Raw genomic sequence first — 14,736 nt, 5'->3', positions numbered from 1 at the left:
GAGGAGCAGGACACTTCAAACTTTACCTACGGCAGTTTACACACTGTGTTAGGTTTACACGTGCTCTGTGATACACATTGCGATTGAAATATCTGACCACGTTTTACTGCCCATTTTGCATTTATAACTAAGAAGCTAAGTTGAATAACAGAAGACATGATCGAGGAAGTGAAACGGGAGAGAAGCGATCAATGGATGTCATATTACTCCGGCGAGGTATGTTCCTATTTGAGAAAACATTTTTATTTAATTTACCTCTATTTTACCTTTTACAATAACTTATATTTAATCGTTCTTAACGTGTTATTTCGTTTAAATAAATTACATTAAATAATCCATTGTTATTAATTGTTTATTTTTAATTATTCTCCAAAACAATTTTTATTCACTACTAATATTTTTTATATAAATTTTAGTATTTTATTCTTCTTATTTTTTTTTTAGAAAACTTTTTTTTTTTTTTTTTTTTTTTTTTTTTTTAAACAAACTGTAGCTGCCTTTAGTTGGAGCACGAATCTTAAACTCATCAAACCTTTAGCCTAACTTTTTTTCCCCTCAACTTTTTAACTCGTTCAAACACAATTTTCAGCTAAAGGCCAAACACTTTCAGACTATTATATTCTGACAGGTGACCAGAAGCCGATCGGCGCGTTTTATCTGTGACGCGTTCACGCAAACCTTCCTATACGTGTGTTTTCGGCGTTTCTGCGCTTTTGTGTGTGTGTGTGTGTGGTCTCGCGGCAGTTAATTGATTGACTCTCTGATTGTGCTGAACGTCTCACGCTTTGACACTCGTCTATGACTTACACTCGGCTCATAACCAGAGGGGCGTCTCGGAATCCGAAACACGAAAGCGGGGTTCCGACTTGAAAGCGCCGAATTATTACGAACGCTGTCCATGGGGAAAAAAAGAACAACTGAAAACAGCAGTCGCGCCCCCAAATACCCCTCTGTCATGAGATAGAAAAAAGGCGGACGGTGAGTGACTTAAAAAGAGACAAAACAAGGGTGAGAAGAATAGCCGGACTAGCCGGATAATGGGGTTATCGGCCGGGTGGGTGGTCAGAATACATTTACATGGAGTTACCCAAGGCGCTCGGGTTGGTTTGGTTGGGAAATAAGGGATAGACGGAGATCTATGGACGTCGACTTCTATACCAATCATCATCATCGACAAATTTTTCGGTTGCATAATATACAGAATTTTACATAGCCTGCCCTTTTGCTCCAACAGATGCACACACGATATCGATTCTTTATACAATTACGTTTAATGCTCCAAATAAAAAAAAAAAAATGCAAAAAGCGTGTAAATTAGCACTATAAAACGGAAAATTAAAGGGAAATATATATATATATTTTTACATTTATTTAACCTTTTTTTACTAACCGTATAACATCTGTGACCCCGGACCTCATAACCAGTCTTGAGGGTCATTTGTTTGCTTTAAATTGATGTTTGTTAGGATAGGACAATATCTGACTTAGATGCAGTTGTTTGACTGGAATCTGAGGGAGCAAAAAAAAGCAAAAAAAAAAAAAGTAATATTGAGAAAACTTTTGTTGACCAAATTAAGTTGCATGCAATGCGTGTTACAAATTTCTATCAGATGTTAGATAATTTACAAAATATCTTCATGAAACTTTGATCTTTACTTAATCCTCTAATGATTTTTGCCATAAATTATTATTATACTTTGTTAAATATAGTTCTCTACTATCACTAGTTTTTGTTCAAAGAAAAATCCATTATATTATAGACATAGTCAACAACAGCCACATTAAATATTTGATAACTTAAAAAAAAATCACAGCATTTTTAAAATATGAGCTATTTTTTCCATCGTGTGGTTTTTGTCTGTTCCTCACTTTACAGTACTAATAAAATATATCCATTCATTTATTTATTTTCAGATCTAATGTTAATTCATCTCTCTCTTTTTTTGTTTTAGGTGTTCTATGGAGCAGACAACCTGCCGTTGGGCCCAAGAGGATATTCCCCCCCAGAGCATCACTACCAGAGTTACGGCCCACCGTGTGATTCAGCAGCTGCGGGAAACACTGGGAGACTCGGAAGCCCAGCGGGAATACTGCCTCCACCGAACCCCAAAGGATATGCTGAGAGCAGCTCCAGTGAACCCGAGTTTCCGGCGCTCAAATCGGTCTACAGACGGACTTTAAGCCACGCCAAGCCACCGTATTCCTACATCTCTCTTATCTGCATGGCAATCCAGCAGTCGCCTGCCAAGAAACTGACCCTGAACGAGATCTACGACTGGATCCGCCAGCTCTTTCCGTATTACAGACAGAATCAGCAGCGATGGCAGAACTCCATCCGTCATTCCCTGTCGTTCAACGACTGCTTCGTGCGCGTGCCGAGATCGCCAGACTCTCCGGGGAAAGGCTCGTACTGGGCCCTGCACCCCGACTCCGGTAACATGTTCGAGAACGGTTGCTACATGCGGCGCCAGAAGCGCTTCAAGTGTCAAAAGGCGGCGTCACCGTCCAAAACTTCGGACGGGGACGCTGGGAAATCGGAAGGGAAGAAAAAAAAGGCGGAGGTCAAGTCGGTCACCTCTTCTTGTAAATCGCCTGTACCTCCTTCAGCTGACGCTCCAACACAGCATTCGGGCCTATTGCCAGTGTCCTATCCCTCAATCAAAGCACCTTCTCCTTCCCATCTTCCTCAGCACCTTACTCCCTCACACGCTTTATTTCCCACCCAGCCTCCGGAGATCTCGACGCACTTGCCTTCTCTGAATGTCCCGTTCACAACAATGGCCGGCCCCAGCTTGCAGTCCGTTCCACAAGCCTCTATGGAGACCAGCTCGCATTGCGAACCAGCATCCCAACACCACATTTCTGTCCCGCGACTCATGGACTTCCAGTACTGCGAGACTCCTGTGAACTATCCGGTTTACTGCCAGCCTAATTCCCACCCCGCGTTCACCTCGTACGCCGGAGACTCTGTTTACTACCCTGGATTTAGCATGTGTTCCGCTCCTTTGCTGAGCTCCTCCTGATCAGCCTCTTGTAGCGTACGATTCCTCTCTGTTTAGATGCTCGTAATTTGTGTATATATTAGCTGGAGACCAGAGAGGTATCTGTTATCTGATGCTGAAGGATTCTTTGATTCTGTGTGAGTGTGAATTCGAAGATGCATTTGAATGTGAATTCCTTGCTGTATATTTGAAGTAAAAAAAAATTTGTAATGTTCTTAAAGGTGTTCGTTTTGTTATTCGCGCGTCTGCTGTGAGGCGCAAGATTATAATCACGCTTTCAGGCTTTCGCGTTATTTTACTGCCGCATTTTCTGAATTCCTCAAGAGAGTGTTTGGGGAAGAATCAGGCATTGTCCTCCCCACATTGTAAAAAATAAACATTATTTCCTGTCCTCGCATTCCTCGCACTAACCTGAACAAGACAACCACGCTGAAAACTAGTAGCACTTTAGTAGCCTCCTTTAGAGACCCATTAAAAATACATATTATAAAATGCACAGTTGCAAAATGGAGCAGACCAATGAATAATAATGAATGTTTTATTATGAACAATTATGAAAAATGAATAGATACTGTATAATTAGTATTCTAAATGTTTTTATTAATCAAAATGAAACAAAATGTAAAAATGTCTGAGTGGAAAATTAAACAATACAAATATATGCACACACATAAAATAATATTAGCAATAATATAACAATAAATGGTTATTATGCATTTATAAGTTAGAGAAAAAATCACATTATGAATTATGATAGTATATGTATATAAATTTACTATTAAATGAGTTTAAAATAGAAAAAATAATTGACACAATTCATATAAAAATTAGATACGATTTGAAATAAAAACGGTGATTCATGACTCTTTATATTTAGTCATTTAGCAGATGCTTTCATCCAAAGCAACTTGAGGACAATGGAAGCAATCAAAATCAGCAAAAGAGCAATGATATAAGTGCTATAAAAAGAGAATATATATGATATAATATACGTTTACACAGGCAGAAAAACCTGCCATTAAACTACAAAACCCATTAAACTACAGATTCCCTGATGATCTAGGACAGGTTAGCGGTTAGTGTCCAGACTTGGCTTGTGATTTTGAGTGTTTTGTGCGGTTGGTGCGTCTCATGGGCTAGCAGTAGGAAGGTTGCGACCCCCTTCATCCCCTCCTAGCCTAACCTTTGATTCCTGGGTAAGCAGGATTGTGTTTGAGTGTATGAGAACAATGGGAAGACACTGGTCTTAATGGTGGACCTCCCCAAAGCAGTGTCTTCTCAACAATGGGACACAGGGACACCCACAGCGATCTGAGCAGAAGCCACAGACCCCTCAGTGTGTGTCCGAGATTCAGAGAGAGGAGAGACGTGAGGAGTTCATGAGCTTTCGGGGCCGTGATCGGTTCCTGCGCAGATTATTGTCTTCTTCAGGAGTCGGCCAGTAGACAGATTCTGCTGCATGTTAATATATGATGGATGACTGTGCCGTGGCTTTCTAAATATCTGAGAGTCTGGCTATGTGTGTATTCAGTTCTTAGCATTACAAGGGTGTGAATGTGGATTTGTAGGGTGTGAAGATGCTGTCTGCAGGTCATCAGTAGGCCAGCTGTGGAAGCAGACTGTGAGGGGGAAGGGATCTGCTGCCAGGTGACTGACTGTTGGTGAAAAAGTTTGTCAAAGTCAGCTCATTTATTCTGATTTATCTTAAAGGTATAAAGGTATGAATTTATGGTATCAAAAACACGATATTTATATTCGTTTAAACTACATGTATAGCACTGTAATTAAAAGAAGGTTTTATTTATTTAAAATTATATGATTGGTGTTCAAACGTTTTAAAAGAAATGAATCGTTTTAGTCAGCAAAGATGCATTAAATTAATGGGTGATTGTAATGACATTTATAATATGTAAATTTATGAGTAAACAAATTGGAAAAATAAATAAAAAATCTATTTAATTTAATATGATAAAATACTTAGATGATATAAAATAAATAAAAGTACATTTAAAGAACTAGAACTCCCTCTTAACAGGCGGGAAAAGAAAACAAAGAAAATTATACTAAATATTAAATTGAATCAGTTTACTAGTAAAGTTCTAAAATAAATATATAAAATGTAAGATAGATTGATAGATAAAGAGATACCATAATACTGCTGTTATTATATAATAAATAAAAATAATCATTGACTCCACACGTTTGAACAGTAGCGTGCATGAAAAGGAAATTTGTAAATATGTTAAAGAAATAATTTAATAAAATTATGTATCATTTATAAATAAAAATAATAAATGTAATTTATGTAACAGTCATCGTTCATTTTAAGCTTGACACCATTTTTAATGACATTTTTTGCTTTGACTAGTTTGCTTTAAATGCTTCAGTGCTGTGACAATTGTAAAAGCACAAAATTCAGAGGCCATTAAAAAAACCTGCACGCACAATAATCCTAAAATAATTACAAAATGCTGTTTAAAACCGTACAGAATGTCACTCTGCAGGATTTGTCACAACCAAAAAGTATCAACGAACGACCCAAACGCAGAAGATAATATTTCATTTTATAAGCATTTAATCAATGGCTGCTTAAAACATCTGATGGGGGGTTTTGTTCCGCCTGTCAAAAAGCTGGCGTGTGATTGGTTGGAGAGTGGAAGCTGCCCTGTTGGCATGGCAGCGGCCGAACAGACTAGGCCATGTTGTTTACACAGTGGCCAGCTTTTTATTGCCTGTCTGTGCCTGCACGTCTCCGTTAGTGTCCCTCCGTCTCCTTTCACAAGGGCCCGGGTAAATATGCCTGTTCAAATAGCCATCAGTCAGAGGCAGTGACAGGCCTGTACTCCTTCCCACTTCCCCCCGAAACCCCCTCTCGTCCCCATCGTTTCAGGCCACGCTCCCTATCTGAATGAGAAAGCCTTCAAGCTCGCAACATTTAAATGAATTCCGAAGACCTCTTGATTCCTATAGGACATAAATAAAACATTGATTTAGAAATAAAAAAAACTGTTTTAGAAAAGCGATACCGTTCCAGCTATGCTGTTAAAATAAGTCTAGAACTTGGCTTCTCTGGTTTAACGTCATCCACTATTCATCTCCTCTTTTATTCTCTCTTCATCTCTGGACCCACCTGTGTTTGCAGAGTGACAGTGGTGCGGTTCTTTCAGGACAGTCAGATAAGCTTCCAGCAAATAACAAAAAAAAGATGAGGGACACCCAGCATCTATTTATCCCTTTCTTTCCTCTTTCATCCCTTTGTAATGTGATTCCTCTATTCATGGCTCGGCCTTGTGGCTCTCTGGCCGGTCTGAGCTGCTGTTTAGGGTGTGCACCTTGCTCGTTTTTTGAAAGCACCGAGTTATTGCAGCATCTGTCCAGCTTATTCATCCATTGTTGGTTTTTCTATTTCCATTGTTTCCCATCTTTATGCTCTAGTTTCTGGTTTAATCATAGAAGTGGTCAAACTCATCATCAGACTCTTCTGTCTCATTTGCGGCTGCGGGCTTCTGTGGTAGATTTTCCTCTTCTGAATCAGAGTGTTCATCTGGATGAAAAAAAAAATTGTACCATGCAGGGTTGAAAAATAGGACTCAGACTGCACTGAATATGAGTTACATTTGATACTGTGTTGGGTCGCTGCTTAGTATCCGATATAAAACCTGGGTCCTGAAGCAAATTAAGTTGAAACACTGTTTTAGAGCATGTTTTAGAAATGATAATGATGATCAGCTATCAGTCTCTCAGACAATAATGTCAAAGTCCACATTTTCAGTGAATGAGGAAAAAAAATAAGCAGAAATGAAATTCGATTATAAATATAAATAAAGTTTATTATTTTAAAAACAGTAAGGCTGGGGTTTGGTTCTACATCATCAGTGAAAACATATAGTTATAGTGTTATATTGTATGCAAAATTAAAAAAAAATAATTACTTTTGTGCTGTCTTTAAGTAGGGTAAATCTCAATTGGCAAATTCTTTAAGACTTCCCTGCATTCATCCTACAGTTTACTGCAGATCAGCTGTATTTAATGTGATTAATTAAATAAAATAATAATAACTTGAAAAAAAGTACAAAATAAAACATACCGTGTGACTGGTCTGTCTCCTTTAGATCATCTTCTCTACGGAAATAAAAAACTAACATGTTAGAGTCCCAATGAGCTAAACATACACAATAATACAGAATATGACGAAACTCACTGCTGTGTTTGGGAGTTGACAGGGTTGAGAAGACCTTCAATATCATCCTCATCATCCTCGGGGGATTTTGTATGATCATCAAAAGGGCCTTTTGACCAGGGGTATGCTTTCTCGACCACAACCTCATCCTCCTCTTCATCATCTTCTATTTCTTCATCGTAAACCTCCTCCTCTTCAGACTCCTCAAGACTACGCAGAAAGCCAGCGTTAGTCCAATGAGTAGATGACCCATGATAAAAATGTGATGAAAATTCAATAACAGGGACGTTTGCATAAATGTAGATATATACCTGTTGTGAATTTCACTCTCATCTTCTACGTGTCCTTCAGTCTTCTTAGCCCCTTCCTCCATTGTCTCTCCTCCATTTCCACTGTCTGGAATGTCCTCTGGAACATCTTCTTCCCTTTCTAGCTCTTCTCTCTCACTGGGTTCAGTCTCATCTCTCTTCTCATTCCCTTCTTCATCACCTCCCTCTGCTTCATCATCCAATCCTGCTTCCTCATCTCCATTTGCACCTTCCTTATCCTCTTTTCGTCATCTTCTTCTTCTTCTCTTCTTCTTCTTCTTCTTCTTCTTCGTCAGCTTCTCTGTGACTTATTTTCTCCTCAAACACAATTATGTCGTGACTGTCATCATCTCCTTCATTAGAATCCTCTTCCTCTCTAATGTTGAGTCCTTCAGATCCATCTTTCCTTTCAGAGCTGACGCTACTCTGAGAAATTTCTTGGCTCTTGCTTTCTTCTTGTTTGTCTTCATCTTGCATCACTGCATCAACATTCCTCTCTGTGATAACGGATTCTTTGCTGTTACGCTTCTTGGACGGGTTTTGATGTATTTTGCAGATTTTTGTGTCCGAATGACTCTCTGAAGCATTCTGTGACATAGTGGAAGAGCTAAAACAGATAAATGTTGAAAGATGTTATAAAAAGATCTTAGGAAGAGATGTTTCTAACATACGGAAGGCACTGCAAAAAGTTTGTCTGCACGGACTAATGAAATTATGAGAATAATTCTCTTCATGTGGCATACCCTTGAGATTCCTTCCTATTTTCCATAGAGTTTGATTTTGTCCCATCTGTTTCTTTCTTGCACTGTTTTTGCATCCCAGGAACTGTGACATTAGACGGCACAGCGCTACCTTCACTACTTTCTTCGTGGTTGATTGCTAGACGCACTGCAACAATAAGCATACACAGATTTATAGTAACAGTTTGTTTACATTAGACTAATATCATGTAAGATTTTGTCCCGTGGAGAAACAAATCATTCGGCAAATGTCACAAAACAACTAACCTGGTCTACAGTCTAGCTCAGAAGACCGATCACTCTCTTTTCCATTCCTCCTGAGCTTTGGTTTTGCTTTTGTCACCTTGTCCGTCTCACTGCGCTGGATTTTTTCCTCACTGGGGTCTGGTACATCCATCATACCCCAGGTCATGGGGTTCAGCACAGGAAGTCGTGGCCAGGAAGCGGCCGGAGGAGTGAAGAGAGCTGTAGGCATGAACCCTTGCCTTAGACCAGACCAGTCCATTGATGGGGGGTATTGATGCACTGGAGAATGTGACTGATGGATTAAATCGCCAGGTAAAGAATAGTAAGGCGGCAAGGGATGATTTAAGGCTTGAGTGTTCTGAAGGTTTTTGTAATCCTTCGGGATGTTATTTTGGGGGGGTCCGGAAATAGAAGACTGTGAGGCAGTTAACCAAGAGTGTGGCGTGTAAGGATTATAGTGGCATCTTTCGGTATTTTGCTTGATGTCTGAAGAAAGAGGACCTTGTTAACAGTTCACAAAAGTCGATATGAGGCATGAGAAATTGCTAAGCACATTACCTTTCGCTGTCTGGTGTCTGTTTAGCATGGTGTGAGAAGGCTGAGACGGGTCTGGAGAATTGGAGGACTGAAGGTGGCCTCTAAAGTCAGACCTGTGTTCAGGCTTGATGCCTTCTTCCTCTTCCATCCTCTGTATATAGCTTCGTAAGTGTTGTTGTACCTGCTGGATAAAAACCACACATTCACTTTTTCGGTAACATTTGCAGATATTCAGTTCTGTTCATGTTTGTCAATGCTCCTTTTCACCACTTTCCCTTTGAAAAAGCACCTTTGACTTCTCAGTAACTCTTATGTCTTTGAGTCTTTGCTGCCATCGTGGAAAGCTCTCTTCCAGATACTGCTCATACTGGACCTTTTGAAGAGAAAATGTGTAGGTTAGTTGAATTAAGCAACAGCAAAATAATCATATGCAATTGCAAAACATAATGACAAACACGTGATGGATCTGCTTACTGTGATAAATATCTGAGTGAGACGGCTTGTTGAATAAGAAAAAATGTAGAGTGGAACTTTGATTTTGTCCTTCAGGATTTAATTAGATTATTATAATGTTGTCTTCTAACTGCCAAAAACCTTTCTTACAATGTCTGACATAATGCCTTTTATTTGACAATTTTGCTCCAGCAACTGACAAGCCTCTAAAAGTAATTCGGTTTTCTTTTTCGTTTTTTTGTTGAAATGCATGTGTGGACGTTTAGTGTGTTAGCCGACCCTTATAGAGTTCATGGCTTCGGTGCGGGCCACCATGTCATTGAGCGTGTCTTGTGCTCTCTGAAAGTCCTGCAGCAGCTTTTGGTTCTCGATCTGAGCCCTGCGCTCCTGCTCACTGATCTCCAACCAGCGGCCCTGCAGCCAGGCCGCCCTGCTCCTATCACAGCAAACACATCACTGATGGGAAAAACGAATGCCAGAATCCTTTAAAGTCAAGACAAATCTAAAAGCAAAGTTAAATCATTCTGAAAGTCAGTATATTTTATTCTTACGGAATTTCAGTTTGATCCCATTTCTTCCCAAATATTAACATTCTTTTCATTTTTATTAAAAAAATGTCATTACAACACAATGCAATATAACAAATTTAATTAATCCTCCAATTCTGAACTAAACAAGTACCGATGTGTAAGATGTTTAATGAATGTATGGTTTCTTACAGGCGATGATTTCGCTGCTGAGACTGAAGATCATTTTGCAGCTGCATTCTCCTTTGCTGACTGTAGCACAATTACAGAAATAACCAAGAGTGATGTTAAACACACATACACACTAAAAGAGCAGTTTACTGTCATTTTGCTCCAAATCTGTATGGTTTACTAAGCATCATTTTACTAAACAACAAAATGCAGACTATTTTTCTATCTAAATGACCCACATCTTCTACAGGTAATGTTGTTTCTTTCCTATAGCTTTCAAACAACACGAGGGTGAGTAACTAATGAGGGAACATCAGCTCTGCGTGAATTATCTCTATAATATTTGGATTTTTTTTTTACAATCCGTGTAGACAATAGCGCCCTCTCCTGGGTTTAAACGGTACCGGGGAACAGTAACGCAATCGCTTTACGATATCATGGCAATGTACGCCAAAACGCCTCGACATCACAAACTACATTATACTAAATACAGACTTTCTACAAGAAAAGTAGAATAATAGCTCCGAAAAGAAAAATGATTCCGACAATTCCAACAAATGGGTCTGGGGCGAAACATAAACTAAAGTGAAAAGAAACTGATGACAGGCTCACTCACTTATGTTGTAGATTGTCGTATACTTTTCTTTGATGATTGTCACGGCTCTCCTCCTCACTCTTTGTGAAGGATGTCATGTTGAAGTCGCTCTGAATGCAGTCTGCTCTCTCAACAACCAGCAGTGCGGATTATGAGATTAGGGATTATTCTTTTCGAAAGGGGGTCAAAATGAAAGGGGTGGCCAAAGGAAAATCGCGGTAGTCTGTATTTACAGATTACGTCTTACTACTGACATCAAGGCTATTCGCGTTGTTTTACAACCTTATTATTTCACGCGTACCGCTGCCCTCCAGTCCTCACACAGATTATTTTAAAATGAAAATACATTTTCTGAAACCTGTTCTTCAAACTAAAGTTCCAATATCACTCAAAATGAAAATAAAAAAACCTTACACATGCCGACTTTTAAAAATAAACTTTTTGTGTGTGCCTTGCATGTATTGTGGATCCCCTTAAACTGCTATTGTATATGCTATTGTATTGACTGCTATTGTATTTGGTTTCATGCTATGATTACCTCTACGAGTTCTTGTATTGTATGCTTAGCAACAACGACAATAATAAAGAAAAAAAAGTTCTCAGAACGACAATACACTGAAATGCAAGATCCAGCATTGAGCATGATTTTATCAGTGGGAAGTTCAAAAGCTTTAAATAGCAAATATAACGTATTTTCAACCTCGTATTGTATTTATTCATAAATGTGATTTTGTTATTATTGTTTTTATACAATGTATCTTTAAAATGTATATTTAATTTCATTTCACAGTATTGAGTTCATAGTGGCAGCCGATGTATAATAATATGTATAACATTAATAATTATTATTTAATTGATTCTCTGATTTGCACGGCTTTTCTGTACCACCCTCTTATTTCCGTGTGGAACTCTTGTACGGGTCGTTTGTGTTAGAGGGACTGTTTCAGGTGCAACACAGACCTGTCAGTGCCATAAACTGTTAGACTCCAGCACCAGTTCATTGTTAAAGACAACAGCCAGCGGGGCATCGTTTGTTCCGCATTTATCGTCAGAAAGATACTCCGAATGGAATGACAGGTCAGTATGAATTAATAAAAATAAATCGTCCTGGCGTTTTCTAATCGATAGCTGTCAACATGACTGTAACGTTCATTGTTATCTGTCAGTTAAAAGTGTCCCATTGTTTCAATACAACTTTCTATTTGTTACAGCTTCTGTAAAATGTCATGTAGTGAAGCTGAAGGATTTTTATTGCAGTTCTCAGTTGGCCATTTTTTTTTTTTTTTTTTGTCTTTGCGTTCAGATTCGAGCAAACGTGCATCGAGTGGCTTTACAGGTAGGAAACAGGTTGAGCAGGTAGTCTCACGGGCGGATGATTTAAAGCTGAAAACATGGCAAGGTTCATGAGTAGACTGTGGTGTAAGGTGGAGTCATCCGGTCGCCATCTGCCCATCGTTCTGAACGCCGTGCTGGTGTTCTCCATCACTGCCGAGGTCAGTTACCTGGTGCTGGTGGAGGCGCCCCTTGAGCCAGAACAGAAGAAGACCGAGTGGTCCGCCATGTGGAAGGCCATGCATCTCTTCGCTCAGTATTTCATGTTGGGAAACATAACCTGGAATGCATCGCTGTTTGTCAAAACCAACCCGAGTATTCGAGGAGTGTTTCTTGGAGGGGATACGTTGGGTCAAGGGTGGAGGTAATTGATTTGTTTTGATTATATATTGCTTATTTATCACTTATTGTGATTAAATCTAGCTTTGCGCTGTGCATGAATCCAAGGAGGTTCAGTGAACTATTAAAATTTAATATTTTCCTTTTTTTCTGAAAGGTACTGTTACAACTGTGAGACACACACTCCTCCACGATGCTCGCACTGCTATGACTGCAACGTGTGTGTGCTGCGACGGGATCACCACTGTGTGTTTTTTGGCCAGTGTGTTGGTTTCCACAATTACCGGTATTTCCTGACCTGTCTGCTCTTCATGTGGGCAGGGCTGCTCTATGCGGTAGTCATGAATGCCGAGGTTTTCATTGTCATCCTGAAGGAGGGCGTAACGTTTCACAGCATCATGCTTTTGCTCGTGCCCTGGATAATGCTCGTCTCTGGTAAGTATGAGATTTCAAATCAGCGTCGGCTCCGAGAGATGCATAATATCTTGAGAAATGTACTTGCCATCCATCTTTTGTAATGAGAGTTGAGTGTGCTGTGGAAATAATATTTTAATCTAGTCAGAGAATCAGCAATGAGGATGATTTGAGTCCAGTGTGAGAGTCATGAGCTGTTGTTTTGTTGGCCTTATGTGTGTGTGTGTGTATGTATGTATGTATGTATGTATATATATATATATATATATATATATATTATTTATTTATTTATTTATTTATTTTAATACTACATTTTTTGTGATTTATTTTTGCAAACCTAAATACTGTCTGTAGTGTATTGAACAGAGTATTGTTTTTAATATTCCACCATGGTAATATTTTCATAGCCAACGTTTTTGATATATATTGCTTGCATAAACACATTTGCTTAATGACTAAATACAAATTGGATAAATGAGGATATTGTAATAATGCGAGAACTGACTTTATAGACTGAAATTAAGAAAATGTCATTTATTTTTTCAGAAATAATATAATATGTATATACAGCAAGGGTGAATTAAATTAATCAAAAGAGTAAAAAAACATTTATAGTGTAGCAAAACGTTTCTATTTTAAGTACTTATTGATCATAAAAGAATCCTAAGTATAGAGGTTTACACAAAAATATAAAACAAATTAGCATATATGACCACAAATAACCATTAACATTAGTTTTTCTTTCTTATAACAGGACAGGTGACGGCACGAGCGTTTGCCTTTGCATTCATTGCAGATACTTGTGTAGTGGGCTTCCTGTTGGTTGCTGCGTTCCTCTTCTTTCATGTAGCTCTGATGCTGAGGGGACAGACCACACGCGAGTGGTACTCCACACGGCAGCCGTACAACCTAGGAGTGCTGGCCAACATCAGGGAATGCTTGGGCAGGTACTGGTACATCTGCTGGCTCTGTCCTTTGATACCTTCCCCACTGCCCGGAGACGGCATCAATTTCAAGGTGACGGGTTCACTAGAGCCCATGAAGTAGGGTGTGCGCTGAAAGATATTTTCTCATTGCAATTTTAATACGTTGGCCCAGCTGATGCAGAACGGCATGTTTTTGAGCCTGAAGCAGAAGCAGCGGCTGCATGCTGCGCTCACGCCAAACAATTAGCGTCTCTTACCAGCTATTTTTTTATCTGAAGAACCAGCACGACATGCTGATTTCTGATTTCACCTTTACAGTTTTGCTCGTCAGGAGTCTTAAAGTTTTTAATTGGCGCAATTTGGTTTATGTAAAGTATTTTATTATGCATTTTCTCACTTGTTCTATTGTGTAATATTTGCTTTTGTGAAGCAAAAAGTGTTTTATTATTGTTTCACCTGCTCTTTTTTTTTTTTTTTTTTTTTTGCAGTCATTAATGTGCCAAATAATTTGTTCAAACAAATGTAAATGTGTCATTTTTTCTTTTGTCCTGTTATAAAACACAATTATTATTTTTTTCATTGTATGGAGCTGAATATTGTTCGTCTTAAGTCTTATGTTTATGTTTGTTATAGTGAATCAGTACCGATGCATATGTTATCTTTCTTTAAAATAAATTTAAAATAAAAAGTTTTTATTTTTTGTTATCTAATTCAGCGGTACTCGTTTTTTTAAAAATGTCTTAACAGATCACCCAAGCATGAAAATGAAGATTATTCAATATAGGTGAGTCTGTTTAAAAGTCCAAACACCTGTCAAAAATAATCCACACGACTCTGGTCTATTATTTAACATCTTGTGAACCAAAAAGACGTGAAAAACAAATTAATTTATTGATTGAAGCTTTGTGGATTTTCCTTTTTGGGTGAGCTGTTCATTTACACGTTAAAGAACAATCCTTAATTTTG

General features: G+C 38.6%; 3 protein-coding genes across 4 annotated transcripts; 2 read left to right on the top strand and 1 right to left on the bottom strand.

The window, feature by feature from the left end:
* On the top strand, window positions 1-3,216 carry foxa (forkhead box A sequence). Its single transcript, XM_043257718.1, has 2 exons — window positions 1-216; window positions 1,953-3,216. Exons 1-2 carry the CDS (start codon window positions 157-159, stop codon window positions 3,021-3,023), a joined length of 1,131 nt encoding a protein of 376 aa, XP_043113653.1. The 5' UTR covers window positions 1-156; the 3' UTR covers window positions 3,024-3,216.
* Window positions 3,217-5,936: 2,720 nt separating this feature from the next.
* LOC122358007 (glutamic acid-rich protein) lies at window positions 5,937-8,312 on the bottom strand. 2 transcript variants are annotated; one of them, XM_043257720.1, is made up of 5 exons: window positions 8,234-8,312; window positions 7,494-8,097; window positions 7,204-7,392; window positions 7,090-7,124; window positions 5,937-6,546 (listed from the first exon to the last, which is right to left on the bottom strand). In XM_043257720.1, exons 2-5 carry the CDS (start codon window positions 7,553-7,555, stop codon window positions 6,446-6,448), a joined length of 387 nt encoding a protein of 128 aa, XP_043113655.1. In that variant the 5' UTR covers window positions 7,556-8,097; window positions 8,234-8,312; the 3' UTR covers window positions 5,937-6,445. The 2 variants fall into 2 exon arrangements, with proteins under 2 accessions (XP_043113655.1, XP_043113654.1); XM_043257719.1 differs by lacking the exons at window positions 5,937-6,546; window positions 7,090-7,124; window positions 7,204-7,392 and having other exon boundaries at window positions 7,551-8,097; window positions 8,234-8,306.
* Window positions 8,313-11,698: 3,386 nt separating this feature from the next.
* zdhhc24 (zinc finger DHHC-type containing 24) lies at window positions 11,699-14,480 on the top strand. The gene is made up of 4 exons (XM_043257805.1): window positions 11,699-11,836; window positions 12,063-12,455; window positions 12,588-12,865; window positions 13,599-14,480. Exons 2-4 carry the CDS (start codon window positions 12,151-12,153, stop codon window positions 13,889-13,891), a joined length of 876 nt encoding a protein of 291 aa, XP_043113740.1. The 5' UTR covers window positions 11,699-11,836; window positions 12,063-12,150; the 3' UTR covers window positions 13,892-14,480.
* Window positions 14,481-14,736: the final 256 nt, after the last annotated feature.

Source organism: Puntigrus tetrazona, chromosome 14 (genome assembly GCF_018831695.1).
Source record: "Puntigrus tetrazona isolate hp1 chromosome 14, ASM1883169v1, whole genome shotgun sequence".
Classification (NCBI taxonomy): Eukaryota; Metazoa; Chordata; class Actinopteri; order Cypriniformes; family Cyprinidae; genus Puntigrus; species Puntigrus tetrazona.
This window is presented reverse-complemented; position numbering and strand designations above follow the sequence as displayed.